Raw genomic sequence first — 22,041 nt, 5'->3', positions numbered from 1 at the left:
AGTGTCCTGACAATGAGAAGGAAAAAAACCATGAGAGTTGTCTGACTGGTTGTTCAGCTCTGTGTGTCTGTGGGCCTCCTGCATGGTTTCTGTCTAGTGACAGTTATATGGTTGCAGAACATACTGTATATGGTGTAAGGATGAAAACATTCTCGGTTAAGGAGTTCATCCTGAAGGGTGTTCGTGTAGCCTCTTCTGTGAACAAACTCCCCCAAAAACCCATTTTAAAAAAAACGAAAATGTTCATGGATCTATACTTAAAATTAGTCTTCAGGTCATCTCTGGGTAATTGTTCAAATAATGTGTTGTTTATTTATAAAAGTCTCCAGTGTTTTCAGATTTAATCTTTCTATAAAATCTCAGGACGGAGAACTGGATGTTTCCATGCCGTCTGAACTGGTCGGCTGCCTAATCGCTCTGTGTCAGGCCTGGACTTAAAGGAGGACTCAGATGCATGGCAGTATCAAAATTCAACAGGCTTTTATTCTGAAATTTCAGGCAACAAGACAGAGTGATAACCACATAGGCTATAAAACCTGAACCTGACTATGCCAACAAGGCGAGAAAGAAAACAAGAGAAAATGGAGAAAACAAAACCACACCAACGGTGGGATCTCAACGAGAACCGGAGAAAACAAAACTAAATCTGACTAATCTTAAAACTAATAATTGAACTCTCACAAGGAGGAAAATACGGCTATGAAAAACTAGAATAATCTACAATACAAGAGAAATCAAAATCGCTCCAAAATGGAGGAAAGCAAAAGGCTGAACTGAAAACTGTGAGCTGAGCTACACTATTATAGGTTACAACAAAAAATCACTCTACTCGAGGCACAAAAAATGACAGAAACAAAAACCAACGAACTTCAAAACTATACAAGACGAGGCTGTGACGAAGGTTTAGGTTAGGTAAACAACAGACGAAACACTTTGGCACAGGACAAGGGGAGACCATCCTTAAATACACAGAAGGGTGATGGGGAACAGGTGGAAACAATCAGGGATCAGGGAAGCAACAGACTGGAGACACATGAGGAAGGGCAAGTGACCTGAAACGAGAGGAGAGTCAGACTTTCAAAATAAAACAGGAAGTTCACGAGACAAAACACCCAAGAAGAGACGAGACGAACTTTACCGCTGTGTAACACTCTGAAAATGCAAATCATCAGAGATCAGACAGATACTGGATGTCCCACTCCTTATCAACTTCAGTTATCAGCTCTGAAACAATAATGTGTCTAATTTACAAAAACAACTTTAATGACTCCTGGATGTATTCTGATGAACTTTATGAACAAATGTGTCGTCTTCAAATGTAAAGTTCTTACAGGCTTTAAAAAGAACTGGTTCTGTTTGTATCTCTGCCTGATCTCTCACATGACACGATGAATATTCCTGCAGAAGCTGCTGAAGCTGAACTCTCCTCCTTTAACCAACAGCTGGTTTTGGTAACACACCATGAAATGTAGTAAAACATCCAGCAAATGACTTGACGGAGGAAATGCAGTCAGTGTGTTGCTGTTTGGTCTCACAGTTGCAGATAACTATAATAATAATAATCTTTAAAAGAAAACTCTGAGAAAAGTGCAGCTGAATATATTATTTATTCAATATAAATGTAAAAAAAAACACCCCAGTAAAAATATTTTAAAAAATAATTCATGTACAACAAATTTTTGCATTCATTCATGATTAAATTCATACACGTTCAACCCTTTTTTTAAAATTCAAACCTGCAGTAAAAAACCTAAAGGTTTATTAAACTTTTTTCAGTGCAGAACATAAACTCCAATAGAACCTGGTGAGTATCACATATTTAGCACCAGTCTACATTCAGTTTATAATCCCTGAATGAATAAACACATGACAGGAACAATGGATGGATTCATATTTTAAGGCAGATTATAATCAATACTTTTGTTTTAACAAGTACACACATATTTCTAAAAAAACAAAGCTAGTTCTCTGTGTTTTGGCCTTCAGTGCTCATGTTAATGTTTCAGCTGTTGGAAAACTCTCCCAGAGTGAAGATGTTCAGAAACTCTGTTTACGTCTGGAGATTTGTGTAAACGATGATGCAGAAACATGTTGATCAATATGAACTCAGATTATGTGTCATGATGTTGGAGTATTTGAGTTTGTGTATCAACACTGAAACAATTCACAGTTTTGGTTTCTGCTTTGGCAAAGTCTGAATCTGAAGTGTGAACCGATGACTTCTGTTGAACAATGTTGGCACAGTTTGTCACTAATTCTTGTTAAGAAGATCGGTCTTTTCTGTGCGATGGTAATGTGTTTACTGTATTCCACCCGGTCAGTGGACTCTGCAGTAGAGCAAAGTTTTTAAATGACATCAGCTCGGCTTTGACCTAAAAACATCAGACCTGAGTGAACACACTAATTATAAAAAGCTGCATTATAAAACAATGTGTAGGATCCAGACTAAAAGTGTGTGTGTGCACAAAAGGTAAGAAAATAATCAGATTTGTAAAACAATTTACGCACACACACACACACACACACTTATGCACAATATACCCTTAATAAATCTGATATATAGATATATATATATACACATTCTCTTCTATTAAAAGGTGCTTATTTGATAGTAAAGATTAAATTGCTGGTTTGAATATTTGTTATAAATTGAATCTATTAAAAAAATTGTGCTGTGAAGTGAAATGTCTCTGAGGAGTCATGATAGTATGAAAGGATTGATGACGCCTCCCACATTTAATGTCTACTATCATGCTTCATTTGGCCACTTCAGCAATTTTCTTTGTTGGCAAAATGTTGGTATGGGTCAGTTTACTTTTACATGGAGAATCAGACAGAGGCGTCATTGGTGTTTAACATTCAGAGGCAGCAGCAGCACTTGACTGACTAACTACACTAAGCTAATAGCGAGATAAACCTGAGAGAGAACAACTGCTATTAACAAAATCTTTGGATGAAATTATACTAGACTTCATCTGTGGAGTGCCTAGAAATACTATCTCTTTTCTTCAGAAATCTGCTTTTATATATTTTTCACTGGAGTGTTTTACTTCAATTCTTGGTGGAACAACAGTTACTGATTTTCAGTTGCCAGCTGCTGGAATGCCCTGGTGCACGATCACATCCATCTGGCTCCTTTCTTCATTTGGGATTTCATTCCCTGTGAGAAGACAAGGTGAGAGCAGTTTTACATGCAGATAATGAATCCCCAAGTATGTTTTCAGAAATCACAAATCAGTCTTCTTAAAAAGTTCAAATATCTTGTAGCTTTTGAATAATGTGAAGAGAAAAAAAAAGCTTTTGTAATTTTCTTTCAGTTTTTTGGACAGTGTATTAAATTTGTGAAAGATTTAGTCCTTCCAGTAAGTTCATAATTTACCCCAAAACATTCCTCTGTCTCTTTTTATATTGATGAATCAACCGGAATAGTTCAGCATATACCCGAGAGGGTGTGCTTTAACGTCATTTGAGCACGACAGTGATGCGGTCAGGACCGAGGCGCTTGCACTGAGGTCAGCAAGCAGCACTGAAGTGCTCAAATAACGTTAAAGCACACCCTCGAGGGTAATATTGCGATTATACAACTAGTACCAACAAAAATAAAATGTATAATCAAAATATATCCATGTTGATGGACAATTTGCTCTCAAATTTTAAAGGTTTTTGCGAGTGTGCGTCGCGTTTCCATGGAAACACATGGGGTCTGACTAATAACTGAAACAGAATCAGTCATGTCAGTAGACTCATATGTGTAATGGAACGTAGTTACCACTACAGCAAATAATCCAGCCCTTTGTAACGACCTAGCAACAGAAAGGATGTTCTAGTCCCAGAAGATGAACTCTGAGCTGACGTTAATGTTTGATCGAACTAAATCAAAACTGCACAGATAAACAGAAAATGCTTATTTTTATCGCCCAAGTTATGACAAAGATGTTTCTTTTATATTCTTTATAATACGTTTTCACCGCGGTCACAATAGTGTCTCTCACACTGAAGGGAATAGGCTGCCCTCTCAGCTAAAACGGGACACTTTATTCCATAAATGTGACTTTGGCAGCTGACAGGTGGTTTGTGATTTATTTTCATGAGTAATAAATAACGTTTCTAAAAAAAATTATAACAAAATACTCAGCTCGGACTTGTTTCATTTTTATCTTATTATTATCTAATTATAAAGAACAGAGAAGTTCCAGATTTATCACTTTATTTACCTCCAATGTGCTCTTAAATAGTTACATACGCCTGAAAACATCTGACAGCCCAAGACGTTGATCGGGACTTAGTCTGTTCATTCCTGGACAGTTCCAGTTGATTGAGCTCTTCATGTGACATCGGCACAAATCTTTACTTTTTTTGTCATTTGGTTCTTTTCACAACCTCCAACCATTCATCCAAACTGAGACCGCCAAATAAATCAAAATTAACAACAAACCGATCCATTTTGTAGCCTATTTTTCCACCATTTCCTGCTCTAGGTCTGACAGTTACAATGTTGCCATGGAGATGGATACAATGTTGCCATGGAGATGGATACAATGTTGCCACAGACTTGGCGGAGTAATAATTTGAGTAGTGAGTCAGGCGTGCTGTTTGAGCACTGTCTAAATGTCTTTTTGACCAATCAGATTGCTTGGTCGGAACTACTTGTTGTATAATATCCAGGAGGAAATGCATTTTAAATTTGATTCTGGAATTAGGAGTGTCAAAAATGGCTGCGTCCACTTTGCAACTCTGTCACTGTGATGCTGGTGATCTGTCGAGCACTTTTAAAAACTTTTTTGTGTTGTTAATTTTTTGAATTCAGTCTTTTTTATTGGTAAAATAAGAGAAAATTTCCTGCAGTGGTGCAACAACATCTGTTTTCTGCAAGACTTTGTGCGGCTGAATTTAGTGTTCTACCCCATTTATCATCTTGTGACCCCCTTATATACAGCCTGTCTGCATTGTTCAGGGAACAATGCAGACAGGCTGAGCGCCGGTGGAAAAAGGACAAACTGCATGTATCACTGGGCTGGTTAAGGGACAGCTTGGCTGCTTATCAGAGAGCTGTGAAGGAGGCCATGTCCGAATATTTGTCCTCTGTTATAGCCAACAGCTCTAATAATCCGAGTGTGCTATTTAAAACTATTGACTCTGTTATTAACCCATGCTCTACTGTCCTGTCCAATGCCTCCACCACAACCTGTGAAGAGTTGTCTCTTTTTTATAGACAAAGTGGCATCAGTCAGGCAGAATATCAGTAATATGCTTATGTCCCCTGATGATGTGTGTGTTCCTCCTGCACAATGTGTTGTTTTCGAACAATTTGAGAATATTTCTCTGTCATCTCTCACTAAGGTGGTTAGTGGCCTAAAACCCACTAACTGTCCCTTAGACATTATTACAGCTAAGTTTCTGAAGGAGGTTTTTAGTTCTGTTTGATCAAGTTTGCTGGTTTTTATAAACACCTGTCTTAGCTCGGGGTCAGTCCCAGCTGCCTTCAAACACGCTGTGGTTAGGCCCCTCCTCAAAAAACCACATCTTGACCCCTCTGTGCTGTCCAATTTTAGGCCTGTCTCTCACTTGCCTTTTCTTTCTAAGGTATTGGAAAAACTTGTTTTTATTCAATTACAAACATTTTTAGAGATTAATTCTGTCCTCAATAAATTTCAGTCTGGTTTCAGATCCCGACATAGCACCGAGTCAGCACTGTTAAAGGTGCATAATGATATTGCTTTGTCTGTGGATGCTGGGAACCCCGCTGTGCTGGTACTGCTGGACCTCACAGCAGCTTTTGATACAGTCAACCATGCAATCCTTATATCTCGCCTAGAGGAGTATGCAGGCATCTGTGGCACCGCTCTCCAATGGTTTAGGTTGTACCTGGCAAATAGGAGTTTTTCTGTAATGATTGGTGACCTCTGCTCCTCACACATTACCCCTGTCCTGTCGTCACTCCACTGGCTTCCAGTTCTTTTTAGAATTGATTTTAAACTTTTATTGTTTGCTTTTTACGCCATTAATGGCCTGGCTCCCTCCTACCTGTCAGAGATTTTAACTGTCCGTGATAATGGCAGGGTCCTCCGCTCTTGTGGCCAGCTCCTGTTCAAGGTCCCAAGGTCAAGATTTAAACAGTGGGGCGATCGTTCTTTTGCTGTCACAGCTCCCAGGGTGTGGAACAGACTGCCCCCGGACATTCACACCGCTACTGACCTCCGCCTTTTTAAATTGAAGCTGAAGACACATTTTTTTAGATTGGCGTTTAACTCTGACTAAGGTAGTCCTGCTCTTAGGTGCACTTATTTTGCCTGTTTTTTTCACTTTACTTTATGCACTTTTAGAGGGCCTTTAACATCCTGCAGCACTAGTAGCACTTTCTTGTGTTTTTATGTATTATTTCATTGCTTTGATGTAAAGCACTTCGGGTACCATCTGGCGATTGTAAAGGGCTATACAAATAAAATTTGATTGATTGATTGATTATAGGAGTCACAACCCCCACATTGGTATCATAGCTCCTCAATCACCTCAAATTTCCTCCAAGGTCGCTTTTAACATTTCGTACACACAATGGAGGACATTTAACCATGACCAAATTCAAGACAATGAGGCAAGATTTCAAGCTGTAAACAAAACAAAAAAGTCACAGAAGATTAGAAAAGCATACTTGATTTATTAAAGTGAAACTCTCGCCAAAATGCAACCTAAACTTTTTTTTGTGAATGTGTATGAGTCAAACCTTTCATGTAAAAGCATCATGAAAGAGGCACTTTTAAGATTGACCGTATGTTCGTTTTTGGCTCAAACTCATTTTCAATGGGAGTGCTACGGGCACTTTTACGCTAGCATCAAAATCTCTATTTTTAAAACACTAAGGTGGCTCGACACAACATGAAACTTTGCTCGTAGTCTCACCAGGGTCTCTACACATAGCTCATCTGAACCACATACACTCAACCCACAGCTGTGATTCCCGAGTACGACTGGGCTGCCATGACGACGGCTAGAGGAAGAAACTACTGCTAAGGTGAGTTGTCTTGAGTTGAGCCTTCTTTTTAGTAAACTCTGTGTACACAAACAATGTTCTCAATGCTCGTGTTCATGTGTAGAGACCCTGGTGATACTACGAGCAAAGTTTCATGTTGTTTCGAGCCTTCTTAGTGTTCTAAAAATAGAGATTTTGATGCTATCGCTAAAGTGCCCCATGCACTCCCATTGAAAATTACTTTGAGCAGAAAACGTAAATATGGTAAATCTTAAAAGTGGCTCTTTCATCATAATTATAATTATACACAAAGGTTTGATTGTAAAATGGATGGATTGGCAGATATCCTAAACATGTGATGGCTTCATTGGGTCGACTTTATGTTCATATTTATGAGTGCGGCGTGAGGCATTAAATGTTCATTTTGAGAAAGTGATGATAACCAAGTATCCACTTCTTTGTATTTTAAAGGTTGAATATGTAATATGCTTATCAAAAGCTATATTTTTTCAAAAATAATACATCCATGGGGCGTTTAGAGGGGCGCAGATTTAAAGTAATGCGTTTCCTTGAAAAATTACATTTAGTCTGAAATAAATATTGTAAGAAATTTTGATGGGTTCGACAATGACTTCCTGTTTACATCGTACAAGCCAAATAGCGGCCGGTGTTGCGGGTTGCCAATTTCGCAACCTTGGCAATGCTCGGCAAAGCTCAGCACAGCTAGGCTGACACTGGGTAAAATGGCGGAGTCTGCAAGCTCCTCAGAGCCCCAGTGAACGGTGCGTTATCTGTCCCAGCAGCTGAGTGACCGGACAAGAGCAAAAACCAGAGTAAATATCAGTGAAGCATACACTCGATGGACTCAGGTAAAGGATTTCCACGGCATCAAAACACACGCGGAAATGGCGAACTTTCTCCTGGATCGGTAAGCTAACTCGCTTGCTAACTTAGCTAACGTTACCTGTCGGTCAAACTCCTCTGCTATACTTATTTTCATTATATCACGTTGATCCTAAATATGAGAATACTGGTGGTGACCCATCGACCTCCACACCCAGTAAACGGAGGAAACGGAGGCGGCTCAATCCTCCTGCCCTGTCCAGTATTGCTGGTTCACTTTCACCATTGCGGTCAGTGGCTATAATAAAGACTATTCTAGCTAGCTATCTGTATTTACACAGGTCTCAAATTAGAGACCTAAGTCAAATGAGCATACTGTGATATTCCATCGGATGTTTATGTGAAATCAAATGTATAAATTCTGAGTCTTTGTAGAGAGCATCAGCCAGGGGACAGTGGAGAGGACACCCTCTCAGCCTCAACCTGGCAACCCGACCGCTGGAATTACCTTTTTGTTTTTGCGACAACGATCTTGAGACACTAGATGGCGACATTCAGCTCATATTCCATATTTCACCTTTAAGTGAAGATTTCAATTAAAAACCTACATCAGTTGTTGGTCTGTGACAGGAAACGAACTCTGACCTCCTGCATGAAAGTTGGGCTACAATTTGAAATGTTACGTCCTACGTCACTGTGTGTCACACTGACTGACAGTGGATGGTTACGGTCAGCAATATGGAGCTCAGAGGAGCAGCAACATTTGAACCAAGAACAAAGCCAGTAAAACAACTTTTCAACATGAGTACCTGTTTAACTGGAAATGTGTCAATAATGATAAAGTTTGGAGATGTTTGACTTACGGTGCTTATTTCAAAAGTAGACCACCAAAGTGATGAGAGAAGCAGCAATAGTCCAGTAATCCATAGTCAGTCCGTCTGTGCCACCTGAAGGAATGTAGGAGAGATGTTAGTGTCAGTGATTTGCCTCAAATTTCTATATCTGTACTATAAAAATCAGAGGCTGGCAACAGCTGCACACTGTTCACCTCACTGAAGGTGGGAAGATGATCTGGAAGCTGAATTATGAAGCAAGTTCAACTTACTGTTTAGGTTAACTCGATTGCGAGAGAGGTTGTTTTCTCCTTCTGGGTGAACTGTTAAAAAAGAGAAACTCTTAAGTATTAAAAAGCAAGCAGCACATTTATTACAAATCTTTCAGGGAAAAGAACAATTTTGAGCTCAGTTTGTCCTCCAAGTTTTGACCGACTGCAGATGAAATAAACTTGAGACCATCTCAAAACTGCTTTTTAAAGGTTTCAGTCTCACAACTGCTGGGATATCAGTGTATTGATATCTTTACATTTGTATGTGCAAGCACACAAAAAATGGATCATGTTAGGTGGATGGTAAAACATGGAAGTGGAGTGTTGAATAAAAACTGTTACGAGTGCCTCTGGTTTGCATGTTCCACATTGTAGTTTAAGTGTGTTATGCAGTGTGGGACCTGCACTGGGCTGGTTTTGGTCTTGGCTCGGTCTCGCCCTGTTTTGGTCTGCTATCTGCAATGTTTCTTGAATAGTGATGGTGCACTGATCCCTATGGTAGGGAAGATGCTGGTTAAATGGTATGTGTGTGTCATTATCAGTAACTGTATTCAACAGTGAGCGTCTGATAACCCGTTCAACTGTTTATAATACTTTTTATTATAATGGAAAAGTGCCACAGAGTACTTACCACTGACGTTTATGTAACATTCAATTGTGTTTCTTCCGTCATAAACAGCACAACGGTATTTTCCACTATGAGACATCTCTGCTGTTAGAATCAGTGAAAAATTCCCTTGGGACACTTTATCCTCAAAAATAGATGTTTTTCCTTTGTACTTCTCGTTCTGATTATCATTGCAAGTTTTCCCGTTCCGGAACAAATAGACATCCACTGTATCATTAACCAACCACTCCATTTTCACGACATTTATGGGAGAACTAGAGGAACATTGTAGCATCTCCCGATGACCGGCTACAACTTTCATTGATGGTTCTGGGCAGTTTAACTCAGATGGTCCTGAAGAAAGACAAAACATATATTTGACAACATTAAGCCTTTGTGCAGAGTACAGCAAAATAAAGAAATATATTTTCTTGATTAATCAATTAGTAGTTTGGCCTGTAAAATGTCAGGAAATGTAAATTGATTACTAACTAATGGACTAGTCACTGTAGCTCCTGTACATAGGGTTCTGGTATTTGTGTTTTAGAATAGTTAATTTAAAAATATTATAAACTGCAGATGTAAAACAAAACCTTAGTATATTGTGCAACTATTTCATACTTTATTACAGTTTATACTGTGTTGTATTTTATTCTATCATGCGTCATGAATGTTCTCTCTGGGTCCAATAAAAGATATATATCTGTGCTTTGTGTTCACGATTATCTTGCTTACAGATACACTTTTAGATTTGTTTTTTAACAGTAAACGGCTGAAAAGCAAAAATGAATCAGACATAGACACAAAAAGCAATAATGTAAAAAACATTCTGCACATTTTATGCAGATTATATAACATTATACAAGACATCTGTATAGTTGAAGCCGAATTAATGCTTCACAGATGTGGGTTACAACACATTCTCATGAAGGTGAATTATTGATTGTCCACCTTTTTTCCAACTCCCCGTTGATTTTAAACTCTTTTATGTAACATAACATCATTCTAGCTGGCTGAAAAATGTAAGTGCTTTATATTCATAGGAGATGCAGCTCCCCCACGACCACCGAGTCGACGTAACAACATTACCCTTCACTTCCGGGTCAGATTTAGCAAGGTGTACCTTTTTTGGTTTCACTTTACAAACGGTGGGGGAGGGGTCCAGGTGAACGCCAGCTGTTTTGATCGATACAACCGACTGTATCTCTGTTTCTGGCTCAAATCATCCGTCTGTCGCGTTCAAATCTCTGTCCTCCTTCAAGCACAAATCTGACTCTGCTGTTCCAAACTCTCACAGGTTCGTTCACAGACTTACTGCGCACGATTTTGTTGCTGTTGCTGTCTCGTTAAAAAATGTATAACTATCATTTTCCCGCTGAGCTTACCTGGGCTGTCGACAGTGTGGATGCGCTCATTCATAATCAGTATAGTCAGTATCAGATAGCACGGCACGGGCGTCAGGCTCATCTTTATATGTAGCAAGCTGGAGGCAACTACCTGCGGCTGGGAGACGCCTGTCAGGTTGTATGGTGTGGACGAGACACCGTCGTCACGTCCTCCCCTCTTCATTGGAACAGTTGCCGGCTCTGAGTAATTTGATGCCCAAGGCAAGATCTTAGCCAGCGCCCTTTTGCATCGCAGTCAATTTCACAATCAATTTTCATGCACTCACACAGAAACTGCATGTATATATTCAAGATTTTATTTATTTTGAGTCATTTTGAGCTGTGCTGAGGTGGAGGGACAGGAGCACCTGATGCTGTGTCACTGGGCTGCTGCTGAAATATGTTAAAGTGCATCTGAGGAGAGAAAAGAAGTGTATGTGACCACTGCATTTACATTTACAGTTACATTTTAATTAAAAATACCCAACAACAACAACAACAGATGCTTGATGTGTGCTATACATAGACTAATATAGACTAATAATGAAAATTTGATGAGATTCATTCAACTTTATTGTCATTGAAAAGCAATTCAGCAGAGTGCAGTGTATATATTTCGCCTATGAATGATATGGGAAAGCTAAGGTGTGGAGTATTAACAGTAATACACTTCAACACTTATGTAAACTTTAACAAACATAAACTGTGACACAATAAACCAAAGTTTCACAGCTACACTATTACAAAGGGGATGGAAAACTGATAGAATGTTAACATACAAGCAGGAAAGACACCTGTAATAACACCTGAACAGGTCTAACGTTAACTTTCCAAACGTCCCTGATGAATTTTAGGTGGAGTAACATTAACACACGTCGACTCAGCTATTTATTGATTATCAAACAATGCTGCAATCTGAAGTAAACTAGCAAGCTGGTTTCAGTCTTTTGGACCTTGTGGTTCTGCGACAGTATCAGTAAATCTCTCTCTGGGTCTTGGGGTCTCGGTCCGGTCAGATTCAGGCAGCTCGCCTCTTGACCCGCCCCCCTCACAGAGGACAGGTACAGGTACAGGTACGTTATTTAATAGTCCTTGCCATGACGTTACATTGCTGGGGGCTTATATAATATTTCGAAATAATAGTAGTAATGGCACTGATAAAAAAAATATATTCTTGAATTTATCTATTTATTTATTTATTTTCTCCCCCCGGGGCCGGCTCTGCTTTGGAACAACATTTATACCGCTTTAATTGTGCCACGAATCACACATACAGCTGTAGTCAAAAGTTTACATAAACTTGTTTTATAATGTATCATGGAGGAAGTTAATTTTATTTCCGTAATTTCATTCAAAAACTGAATCTTTCATTTATTCTAAATTCTTTTCACACAAAGTGAAATATTTCACAGCCTTTCTTTGTTTAATTTTGATGATTACTGCTTACAGCTCATGAAAATCAAATATCCAGTGGGTCACAATGTTAGAATATATATGCCTCCATGCCGCGCTGCAATGATGCAGTAATTTGTGCAAAAGGAGTCTGATGTAATATTCAAAGATTTTTATTATTTCTTTAACAAACAAAAAAAATATCTCTGATTTGATATTTCTTTGAGATGCATATGTTCATCGCGTCAGATTTCCTAAGATCTCATGTTTCGGTGATGAAACGAAATGAGTGGAACACAAAATACATCATAACAAAACATTCATGAAGGTTGGTTGGTTCAATAATTAATTTATTATAGTCTTCTGAAAAATGTGACCAAAATACATCAAGGGGGACAATCAATATAGGTGATTATAGAAAGTTGTGATTTTTTTTTGTTTTGTAGCATGAAATCTTTATCCCAGAGTAGTTCTGATAACAGCTGGTGACTTTTCTGAGCCCATATTAGTAGGGCTTGTTAAAAGTAATATACTGCTGTATTAAAATGTTGCTCATAATGTTGGTTCTTGGAAAGCCTGATATTTTCTGGAGGTTTACCAAGGTATAAAAAGTTGAAGAATCACTGCCTTAGTGTTATATTTGGGGGAGAATTAAGATGGACCCACATGCAGATCAGACATTAGACACAGTAAGGAGGAACAAAAATAGAGCTTTATTTTCAAAGCTGATTGATACAAAAGACAATAGACCAGATACAACAAAAACAAGGGGGGGACAAAAAGCAAAGTAGCAGGGGAAAGACAGGGACGAACACAGGACACTGAAAGGACACAAGAGGGCATGAAAATCAAAACATAAGACAACAAGACACAGAACCATGACACTTAGAGGGTTTGCAATCCCTAAAGTTAGTTTCACAACATGTGGGCCTCCCAAAAACTTCTGGCACATCACCCAAAAAAAGGCACAACAGCTCCCAAGATCAACTGTACAAACAACTGTTTGCAGGTATAAAGTGCATGGCACAGTTGTGTCACTAGCACCACCAGGAAGTAAACACAAACTATCATCTGCTGCTGAGAGGAAACCGGTCAGGTTGGTCAAGAGTCAACAAGAAACCACCAGAAAGCAAGTCTGTACTGAATTAGCAGCTGCTGAAGTGTCCAGGTGTGCTTTACTTCCACAAGTCCTTGCTCCAGACCTCTCACACAGGGACAAATAAACAACCCTCTGGAGAGAAACTCTGTGGTCACATGAATCACAAACTGCCAGGCATGCTGCCAACTCTCTGTTGGCAGCATGCCTGGGCCCAGCAGGTAAGGCCCAGCCCAACAGGAGAGGCCTAACCTACCTGAGTTACCAGGGTGTGCTGTTGCCATGAGGATATGTACTTGGCCTGCAACGGTGATTGGGTGTTTGGTGCATGCAAAGTTACACCCTCATGAACATCAGAATCAGGGGTTTTACTAACATTATCAGTGTTATTCACTTCACCTGTCAGTCTGTGGCTGGTTCATTGGTGTATAATACTAAGCTTCAGGTGAACATATCATGGGGATATTAGTAATATTATATACAGGGTGAACGGTTTGGCAACAGCCTAAGTGACTAGGGGAGCAGATCCACAAACAAAGCCCTGCTAGCCCTTATGTGATTATGAGCTTTGGAAAAAGAAAGCTTTTAATTGTTGAACTGAATGACTATGTAGCAAAGTGATTCCTGATTTATTCTACTCCTATCTTCAAGACAAACCACTGATTTTTAGCCCACCAACTATCAAGGCTTTAATATGAATAGCAAAAGTGTTATTATTGTTCGTTCCATACAGACTTTTGATACAGCAGTGTGCGCAAAAAGCCAACTGCAATCTTTCTTGTGTCTTTAATGATAACGTGTAGAATAATCATTCACCTCTGCTCAGTTAACCGTACAGCAGCATGTTCATCAGCTCCAGCTCTGATCGCCTGTGATGAAAATACACCTGGGTGGACATTTTTATTAACTTTCCTCTCTGGCGTGATGCCACGATTTTGTGTTGAATCTAAGGCTGCTTGTTTGTTAGAATATTTACATTCGTCTCTGTTTAATCATCGCTTCAACATCATTCAGTCAGCACTGAGTTTGAAAGAGAGACCGAAGTGAAAGTAGGTAACGTTGTCAGTGGCTTCCATTTGACGAACAAAGCCTTCAGCCAAGTCACTAGGTTAAAATGTTGGCAGGTAACATTTCTGCAAACCACAGATACTATCTGTACTGTTGTGTCATAGGCTTCTTTCCATATTGACATGTACAAAATGCATCATATCATGTTCACATTGCATGTTTATTACCTGACTTTCATATAGCGGCGGGGCGTGCGCGCGGGGGGTGGGGGGGGGGCCTGTTAAATGGGTGAAAATTGGTCAAATTCCCTTCTGTGTGTGGCGGCCAACCCTGTGTGTTGTGTGTTTCAACCTGATGAAGTTTCCAGCAATGTTTGTGCCAACCAAAACAGAGAAAAGTCTATTTTATGCCAAACAACAATTATTTCCTAACCCGAGCCAAGTGGTTTTTCTCCCTAAACCTAACCAGAGCACATAAGCACAGCATTGTGACACAAATAGAATAGAAATGAAAAACATTGAACATGAAGAAACGTAAGGTTTTAACTTAACTGTGTGTGTGTGTGTGTCCAAATTGCCATAATCATTGTTAGCAAACAGTCATAGGACTCAATCACCTATTTTTAGAAGGTTTACCTGCATTTAAAAAAACCTGCATGTACGCACATATTTTGGTGTGAAAGTGGTAAGAGATATCGATTGTTGTTGTTTTTTGTGTGTGTGTGTGTTTTTGTGATTTGCATGCTGTTGAGTTGGTGAGTTGGTGTCCATGCTGTATGTTCAAACCCTGAGCATGGTTTCCAGATGACGTGTGTTTCAGTTTATTTAGGTCAATAATGTGACTGCTCATGTCCTGTTTCACAGAAATGTGACTCAAAAGAGCCAAACCTCTTTGACCAGCATGAGGCTGAGGATGAGTTTCACTTGGTGATTTAAAAAAAATATATATATATAGTTTGCCTTTGGTTGAAGAGGAGGAGCTATGTGTTTTGACTTTTTTACATTCTGTACCACTTGATGTAAGTGAGAAGGAGACTTTCACGGCGGGCTGGAAATAATAAAATAGTTACAAGAGTAACTGTTTAATAATTCAAGATATACATTATACAATTGTTTGAGTCTGAGTTTATGATCTTTCTTCAAACAATGAACTAAAGCAGCTCCTTTTGTTCTCTTTAAGGCATATGAAACCAAGCACAGTGTATTTTTTTCTCAGCCTGTTGTTTGTGATGTCCTCAGTTCAGGATGTGGGTTGACTGTTAGCGGAAACTGAGCAGAAGAATTCAGACATCATCGGTGAAGGATGGAGGCAACCTCACTCTGCCTGTTTATCGGTCAGAAATTCAACCTATTTTCAATATTTGTAATACTTTAGTTTGATAACTTATTTTTCTATTCAATTGTTGATGCATGGTTTATGTACCCTAGGAATTGATTGCCAGATTCGATAGGAATCAACTGTAATGTCATTGCACAGGTGCTAAGATCTAAAGGGTAGAAATGAATATGCTAGCATATATGTAGAAAGTAATGGCAATAACAAACAATAACAGCAATGTGATCAGGTCAAATTGCTCGTCAATTCTATTTATCTGGGTTCTGTTTTCTGTAGTTAGAAATTATTTCATGGCAACAAATCCTGAAAGTCAAGTTGCAAAAGCGTAGCCTCATTAAAAAAAAGGCTTAACAGACCTGGAATCACAATTGGACAGCTCTCAGTCTGTCAGTTCCCACCTGGCATCGACCACATGAGATCAGATGACAGTTCTTACTCTATATACAAATAAACACGTCCATCACTGGGACAGACGGAGACTATGTTCTTATACACAAAGCCACTGAGCAGCTTTGATAGGAATCAAAGCTGCTCAGTGGTTTGAAGCCACAATAGCTCAACTTCCTGGCTATAAAAATACAGTGCAGCCTGTAGAGTGTGTCAACTGAGCCAGCCAATTTACAGTTTAGCGCCAAGATATCTCGAATAGAGATAAAATGATTTAAATGTGTGGCTCTTCTAGACTTTCCAAATGTTATTGGACCTAATGGCTCATATACTGACAGTCAAGAGAGTCATTTCGCAATGTTGGTAAAATCACCTTTTTCATTTCCTGTTTGAACCAACAGCAGCCACCCTGAGCATCAAGCCTGACAAGTCTCAGTTCTTTCGCTATGAACACATCTCTCTGAGCTGTGAAGCACCGGTAAACTCCAGTGGCTGGACACTGAGGAAAAATGCCTCTTCTGAGATGCCCAAGCCATGCGATGATGGCTGCATGCTTGACGATGTCTATCCAGAAGACAGTGGGGTGTATTGGTGCGCGTCTGAGGAGGGCAAGTGCAGCAACGCCGTCAACATCACAGTAGCAGGTTTTTTTTTGTTTCCTAATGCTTTTTTACTCCAAACTGACAAAGTCACCATAAAAGCTTTTCACTCTGCGTTTTCTTAGCAGCTAACATTTTACCCTTAGCCCAGGGTTCACAGTGCTAGAGAGAGCTCTGTGTGCACCAATTCTCATTCTTGTATGGGCGATGAAGCTATTGGCTAGTTTAAGCATGTGGATACAAGTCCTGGAATTAAAATGACGCTAACCCCAAAAGGTAACAGCTGCTAGCTTGTTAATGTTTATACAATTATTGTTCAAGGAACTTTCCATTTTAGTGTGTAAGTTGCAAGCTTGGGAGTTGTTGTTGTTCCTATTGAGACAGGATTTTTTAAGATATCGACAGATATTGGAAGGCAGGAGACTGCTGACTGAACAAGGCAACCAATGGCAGGTTTACACCCACAGTTTATATCCGATGAATCAGATTACAGGACAACAGATTTTCGACATAAGAAATGCTGTCACAGGTTGTTCACTGGCAATTCTACTAGTAAGTAGGACCAAATTGCACCAAATTGCAGCTTGGTGTTGATAAAGCACAACCACCAGGACCCATGACATTCATTCTATGGAAACGTCCACTTTTCTGTCTCTAGCCTTTAAAAAAAATTAAACCTGGAAAAACACTGTTGTGTCATTCGTTCCTGTCACTCATAATTTCCCTCAATGGGTGCTAAGCTCTCTAGAGCTAAATTCCCCGAAACTGACACCCCCACTACAAACATCTACAAAAAACACTAACCCACCAGTAAAAGCTTTCCAAAGAATTAGAGGTTTGATGTAGACATTATAATTAGTACTACAATACTACATCAATAAAAACAATGACCCTGGGTTTGCTTTTTCTGTATCTCAGCAGGGGTCGTGATCCTGGAGAGCCCTGCACTTCCTGTGACAGAGGGAGACACTGTGACACTTCGCTGTATCTACAAGGAAAGACTTGCAAAAAATCCTACTTCAGATTTCAGCACTACATTTTACAAAGACGGTGAATTCATCGGTACTGAGCCTGCAGGAAAGATGATCCTCTCGTCGGTGTCGAGGCATCATGAAGGCTTCTACAGGTGTAAACATCCTGAGAAAGGACAGTCGGAGCAGAGCTGGCTGTCTGTGACAGGTGAGCTGATCTTCTGCTCTCTGTATGACAAAACGACAATGTCGGGCTCTTTGAGACTATTCTGTTTAGATCAAGTTTCATGTCTGAAACTGATGGATTTCTTCCTCACAGGTCAGCCATCGAATGTCTCTCCTCCTCATCCTAATCTTCCTCTCATACTGGTGTGCACCATCCTGCTCTTCATCCTCTACAATGCCATCCTCATCTTTGCTATATACACGTACCGAAGGTGGGCTCGAGGTAAGAACCATTCTAATAAAATATCATTACGGCTGTACTGATCATCCGATCTGGTGTCCTCCTCCAAAAAACACACGTCATAGCATCAAGCCAGAGAGTGATCTGATTGGTCAGTAATCCGGCTGTCATTCTAATGTAAGCTCTTAACATGGCTCCTAGCTGTACTGTAGGTTACCATGGTGAAAGACCTCAATAAAATGGGGCCAGTGCGAGATGACGGAAAACCAAAGCCAAGCCTAAATAAAGGGCAGCTAACCCACACAGCTCGCTACGAGACAAAGGCCTCAGTTTGTGGCTAACACAGTGAACAAGGCCAACAGAGCAGAGCTGGTTGTCACAGCAACGTTGGTAGAAAGCAGGAAGTGAAACGAAGCCATGCAAGACTGAAGAAAGAAAAAGTGGAATTAAATTCTTAAACTGACTTCAGACTTTCTCTGCTCTGGTTTTCCTGCAGCTGGAGCTGATGTTAAAAATAGAGCGTCTGATCAATACTGAAGAAGAAGAAGAAGAAGAAGAAGAAGAGCCTGTTTGCTGCCCAATATGAATGGAGAGAAGCTAGTATTCTTATTTCTTTATTTATCTACTTTAAGCCTCTCTTACCAGTATAGCACGACACCTTTAAAGTTGAAAATAATGCGTAACTACGGAGCACCAGACAAAAAAAATAATTAAATTGTGGCCACAATATACTAATTCGTGGCCACGAAATAAGTATAATGTGCGCACGAAATACAAATTAATAACATTGATATCATTCCTGGACAGCTGGGTAAGCAAATCGAGTGCACCTTCTCTACAACCTGCAATAGCCTACGTGATGTCCTTAAGCTCAGTGTCTTATCTTATTCTGTTCTAGTCAGTATCTTGTTATCCTGCATTTAGGCAGTGCCTTTCACTGATCATCTCATTTGAAAGTAGCATCATGTGTGTCAGACTCTCATCTGAGGGAATACAGAGGCTATATGTCCCGCAGCGTTTAATGATGCCTGTGAGGAACAGTAAATTGTTTTAGGCTGTCACTTCAGCCTCTCTCTGAATTCTGTCTGTTGAGCATGTGAATGACCCTGGACTGCCATCTAGTGGCCAGTCTTAGCAAGGTATAAAAGGGAAGAGACTATGAGCCCTGTAAGCTCACCTGTAGGCATCCTCACCTGTGCGCATCTCAATCACATTCTCCTTTGTGAAATATGAAATCTTTTTATTATTCTAATACATTTAATTAAGTATTAACTATTTCTATTCCGTTCGTTTGCTCTACATTCTCAATTGTAATTTTAATTGTGTTCCTTTTATTTGTTCTGCTTTGTTTGTCAAAGCACTTTGTAAACCCTGTTTTTAAAGGTGCTATATAAATAAAGTTATTATCATAAAGTTATTATTTGTCTCTGCCGGGTTGGCGCTGCATCTGTGCTGCTGAGTCTCTCCTTTGTCTGGATTATTTGTGGTATTCCGAGTAAGTTTGCTTTGAACCATGTATTGTAATCACGTACTATCTTTTTGTTGATTATGTTGCTGCAGTCAGTCTGCAGTTTGTTTTATTGTTATTAGGAGGCAGATGTCTCTCCAAACGGCACCTTCAACATAACAAACAATTAGCTCCCTTGGTAAAGTGGAACAAGGTATATGGAACTCAAATTTTGGGCTATTACTTTTATCCTTGAGGTGTCTAGATATATATTTGGTTGATCAAGTTTTAACAATGAGTGTAAACATGTTCTAATAAATGTATCTCTTATTTTATTGTTGAATGGGGGTGAATGTATTGAGGGTTTGGAAATTGTAAATCAAATGTTTCATGTATTTAATCTAATCTCTTTATTTTCTTTCTGTATTTCCTTACACACAATAAAATGTAAGCACCCGTCATGAATCTCTGCGCCTCATTTTGTTGACGCTACAATGCCACTGAATACAATCACAGAGAGTTAAAAGTTCACTATATTATAGGCGGTGTTGGGAAGATTACTTTGGAAATGTAGTTGGTTACAATTACAAGTTACCCTGTTGAAAATGTAATAGTAGTGTAACTATTTCAATTACTTTCTCAAAGTAATGTAACTAATTACATTTAATTACATTATGATTACTTTTCTTAATTTTGAATGAAATCTCTCAACTGCTAACCATTTTCACATTTTAAGACCTATAGTGTGATAAACCTTTCAGTTCAAAGGTTTAACCATATATTATGAGTCTGACCTTCGGCCTGTACTGCAAAGGAGGCTCACTTCCTCACTAAATGGAGCGACAACGGGCTGTTTTCAGCCAAGAGGAGCAGGTTGTTTTAATGGAGAGAGTATGAGCGATACAAAAAAGCCTGATCACAGCCTGAAGCAACAGTGTTGCTGCAAATATGACAAGAGGAGGCTGATTTTAATTTCTGACAGCTCTACATTGAGCTGCTTTTAAATATGAAGCTTTAGAGCAACAACAACTGTTGTTTTAAACTGTGTTTTATATTGTTTTCATATATTTCACTGATCGCAATTATAAAATGCCAGTGTGTGTTTTATTGAAAGCGAGGCTGGTGTGCGTATGAAAATAGGTTACAGTGGGTTTTTTAGGTGCTGTAGCTACAAGCAAATCTCATGTTGTCTCTGTACAAAGACCTTTTTAAATGTGAGAAAACAGAGTAGACCTACTCAAGATTTGCGTTTGGGCAACACATAACAGGTAAAACAATTAATTTATTCATGGCCACATGAAGTTAAATTATCTGTCCTGCTGCGAGCGCACAACTTCTTTCAGTGGTGACTGACTGTATATAAAAGTAAATAGGCTATAGCCTAATAAATGACCTCCTGAGGCGAGTCGGATCATCAGCTGAGCAGCGTATCTCCTCAGCTGAACATCTGTAGGCGGAGACGCTCAGAGAGAAAGTAACCAGCAGCGGATCAGCGCGATCTCTCCCTCCGTACAAATGCTCCGTTCTGATCCAGCTCCACTGGACTTTCAAAGTAAAGGTCACGCCAGTTGTAAATGAGTTAAATAGTGAAACAGCGGCGCTTTTATAGCCGATTTTATGATTAAACTCTGAACAGAACCTGGTCGGGACCAGGTTATGAGCTAAGCATAAGTTACCATGGTGATGTAGTCGGGCTAAAAGAGAGCCACCTTTGTAATAGGCTACATGGAAGCCTGGCTTCTGTCTGTATGAAGTGTTTTTTGTATTTCCAGCCCAGGAACATCTTGTGCACCGCCGACACTGTTGGTACTGAGTCTGACTGCCGCCGTGCGGTTTGTCGGTTGAGTCGAATGGCACATGACCAGAGAGAGCCAATCACAAGCGTCAGTTTTGGAAGGAGCATGTTGATATGAAAAAAACTAAAAACAAACATGAATCCAGGGGGGCGAAAAACTATTTGATAAATCCGAGCTTTTGCGGCGATTTTTCAAATGTAACTTAAGTTGTAATCATTGACATTTCCAAAAGCAACTGTAATTTAATTACATATTTTCTCCCAGTAATGTAACGGATTACAATTTTGTAATTAAATTACGTAACGTCGTTACATGTAATTCGTTACTCCCCAACACTGATTATAGGCCTAATTAAATAAATGCCTAAATGCGGGATAAAAAGATATTGACTAGAACAGAATAAGAAAAGACATTCATGGCGGTTTCTAGAGAAGGTGCGCTCGATTTGCTTACCCAGTTGTCCAGGAATTATATTAATATCATTAATTAGTATTTCGTGCGCACATTATACCTACTTCGTGGCCACGAATTAGTATTTTGTGGCCACGAAGTATTATTTCGTGCGCACGCTATAGCTACATTGTGGCCACAATTAAACATTGTTTCGATCTGGGGCTCCGTACCATGCACTGAACCAACCACAAACATTCTGGTTCTCAAATCTGATGAGTCGTTTGTTTAAACATACAGAAAGATG

At 39.5% G+C, this 22,041-nt stretch overlaps 2 protein-coding genes across 2 annotated transcripts; one reads left to right on the top strand and one right to left on the bottom strand.

Annotated features, from left to right (window-relative positions):
* Positions 1 to 2,511: 2,511 nt before the first annotated feature.
* Positions 2,512 to 11,033, bottom strand: LOC115589861 (myelin-oligodendrocyte glycoprotein-like). Its single transcript, XM_030431048.1, has 5 exons — positions 10,908 to 11,033; positions 9,547 to 9,876; positions 8,916 to 8,966; positions 8,674 to 8,757; positions 2,512 to 3,160 (listed from the first exon to the last, which is right to left on the bottom strand). The coding sequence occupies exons 1-4, from the start codon at positions 10,987 to 10,989 to the stop codon at positions 8,684 to 8,686; spliced, it is 537 nt and encodes a 178-aa protein (XP_030286908.1). The 5' UTR covers positions 10,990 to 11,033; the 3' UTR covers positions 2,512 to 3,160; positions 8,674 to 8,683.
* Positions 11,034 to 15,648: 4,615 nt separating this feature from the next.
* LOC115589845 (Fc receptor-like protein 5) lies at positions 15,649 to 20,013 on the top strand. The gene is made up of 5 exons (XM_030431030.1): positions 15,649 to 15,736; positions 16,527 to 16,769; positions 17,643 to 17,903; positions 18,015 to 18,143; positions 18,598 to 20,013. Exons 1-5 carry the CDS (start codon positions 15,706 to 15,708, stop codon positions 18,636 to 18,638), a joined length of 705 nt encoding a protein of 234 aa, XP_030286890.1. The 5' UTR covers positions 15,649 to 15,705; the 3' UTR covers positions 18,639 to 20,013.
* Positions 20,014 to 22,041: the final 2,028 nt, after the last annotated feature.

This window comes from Sparus aurata, chromosome 10 (genome assembly GCF_900880675.1).
Source record: "Sparus aurata chromosome 10, fSpaAur1.1, whole genome shotgun sequence".
NCBI lineage: Eukaryota > Metazoa > Chordata > Actinopteri > Spariformes > Sparidae > Sparus > Sparus aurata.
This window is presented reverse-complemented; position numbering and strand designations above follow the sequence as displayed.

Excerpts from the sequence above, each read along its gene's own strand:
- LOC115589861 (XM_030431048.1), bottom strand. The coding sequence starts at position 10,989 with ATGAGCCTGACGCCCGTGCCGTGCTATCTGATACTGACTATACTGATT. Across the intron at positions 8,967-9,546 it reads ATGTTACATAAACGTCAGTG|TTCACCCAGAAGGAGAAAAC; the intron begins GTAAGTACTCTG and ends CTTTTTTAACAG. Across the intron at positions 8,758-8,915 it reads CAATCGAGTTAACCTAAACA|GTGGCACAGACGGACTGACT; the intron begins GTAAGTTGAACT and ends ACATTCCTTCAG.
- LOC115589845 (XM_030431030.1), top strand. The coding sequence starts at position 15,706 with ATGGAGGCAACCTCACTCTGCCTGTTTATCG. Across the intron at positions 16,770-17,642 it reads CGTCAACATCACAGTAGCAG|CAGGGGTCGTGATCCTGGAG; the intron begins GTTTTTTTTTGT and ends TCTGTATCTCAG. Across the intron at positions 18,144-18,597 it reads GTACCGAAGGTGGGCTCGAG|CTGGAGCTGATGTTAAAAAT; the intron begins GTAAGAACCATT and ends GTTTTCCTGCAG.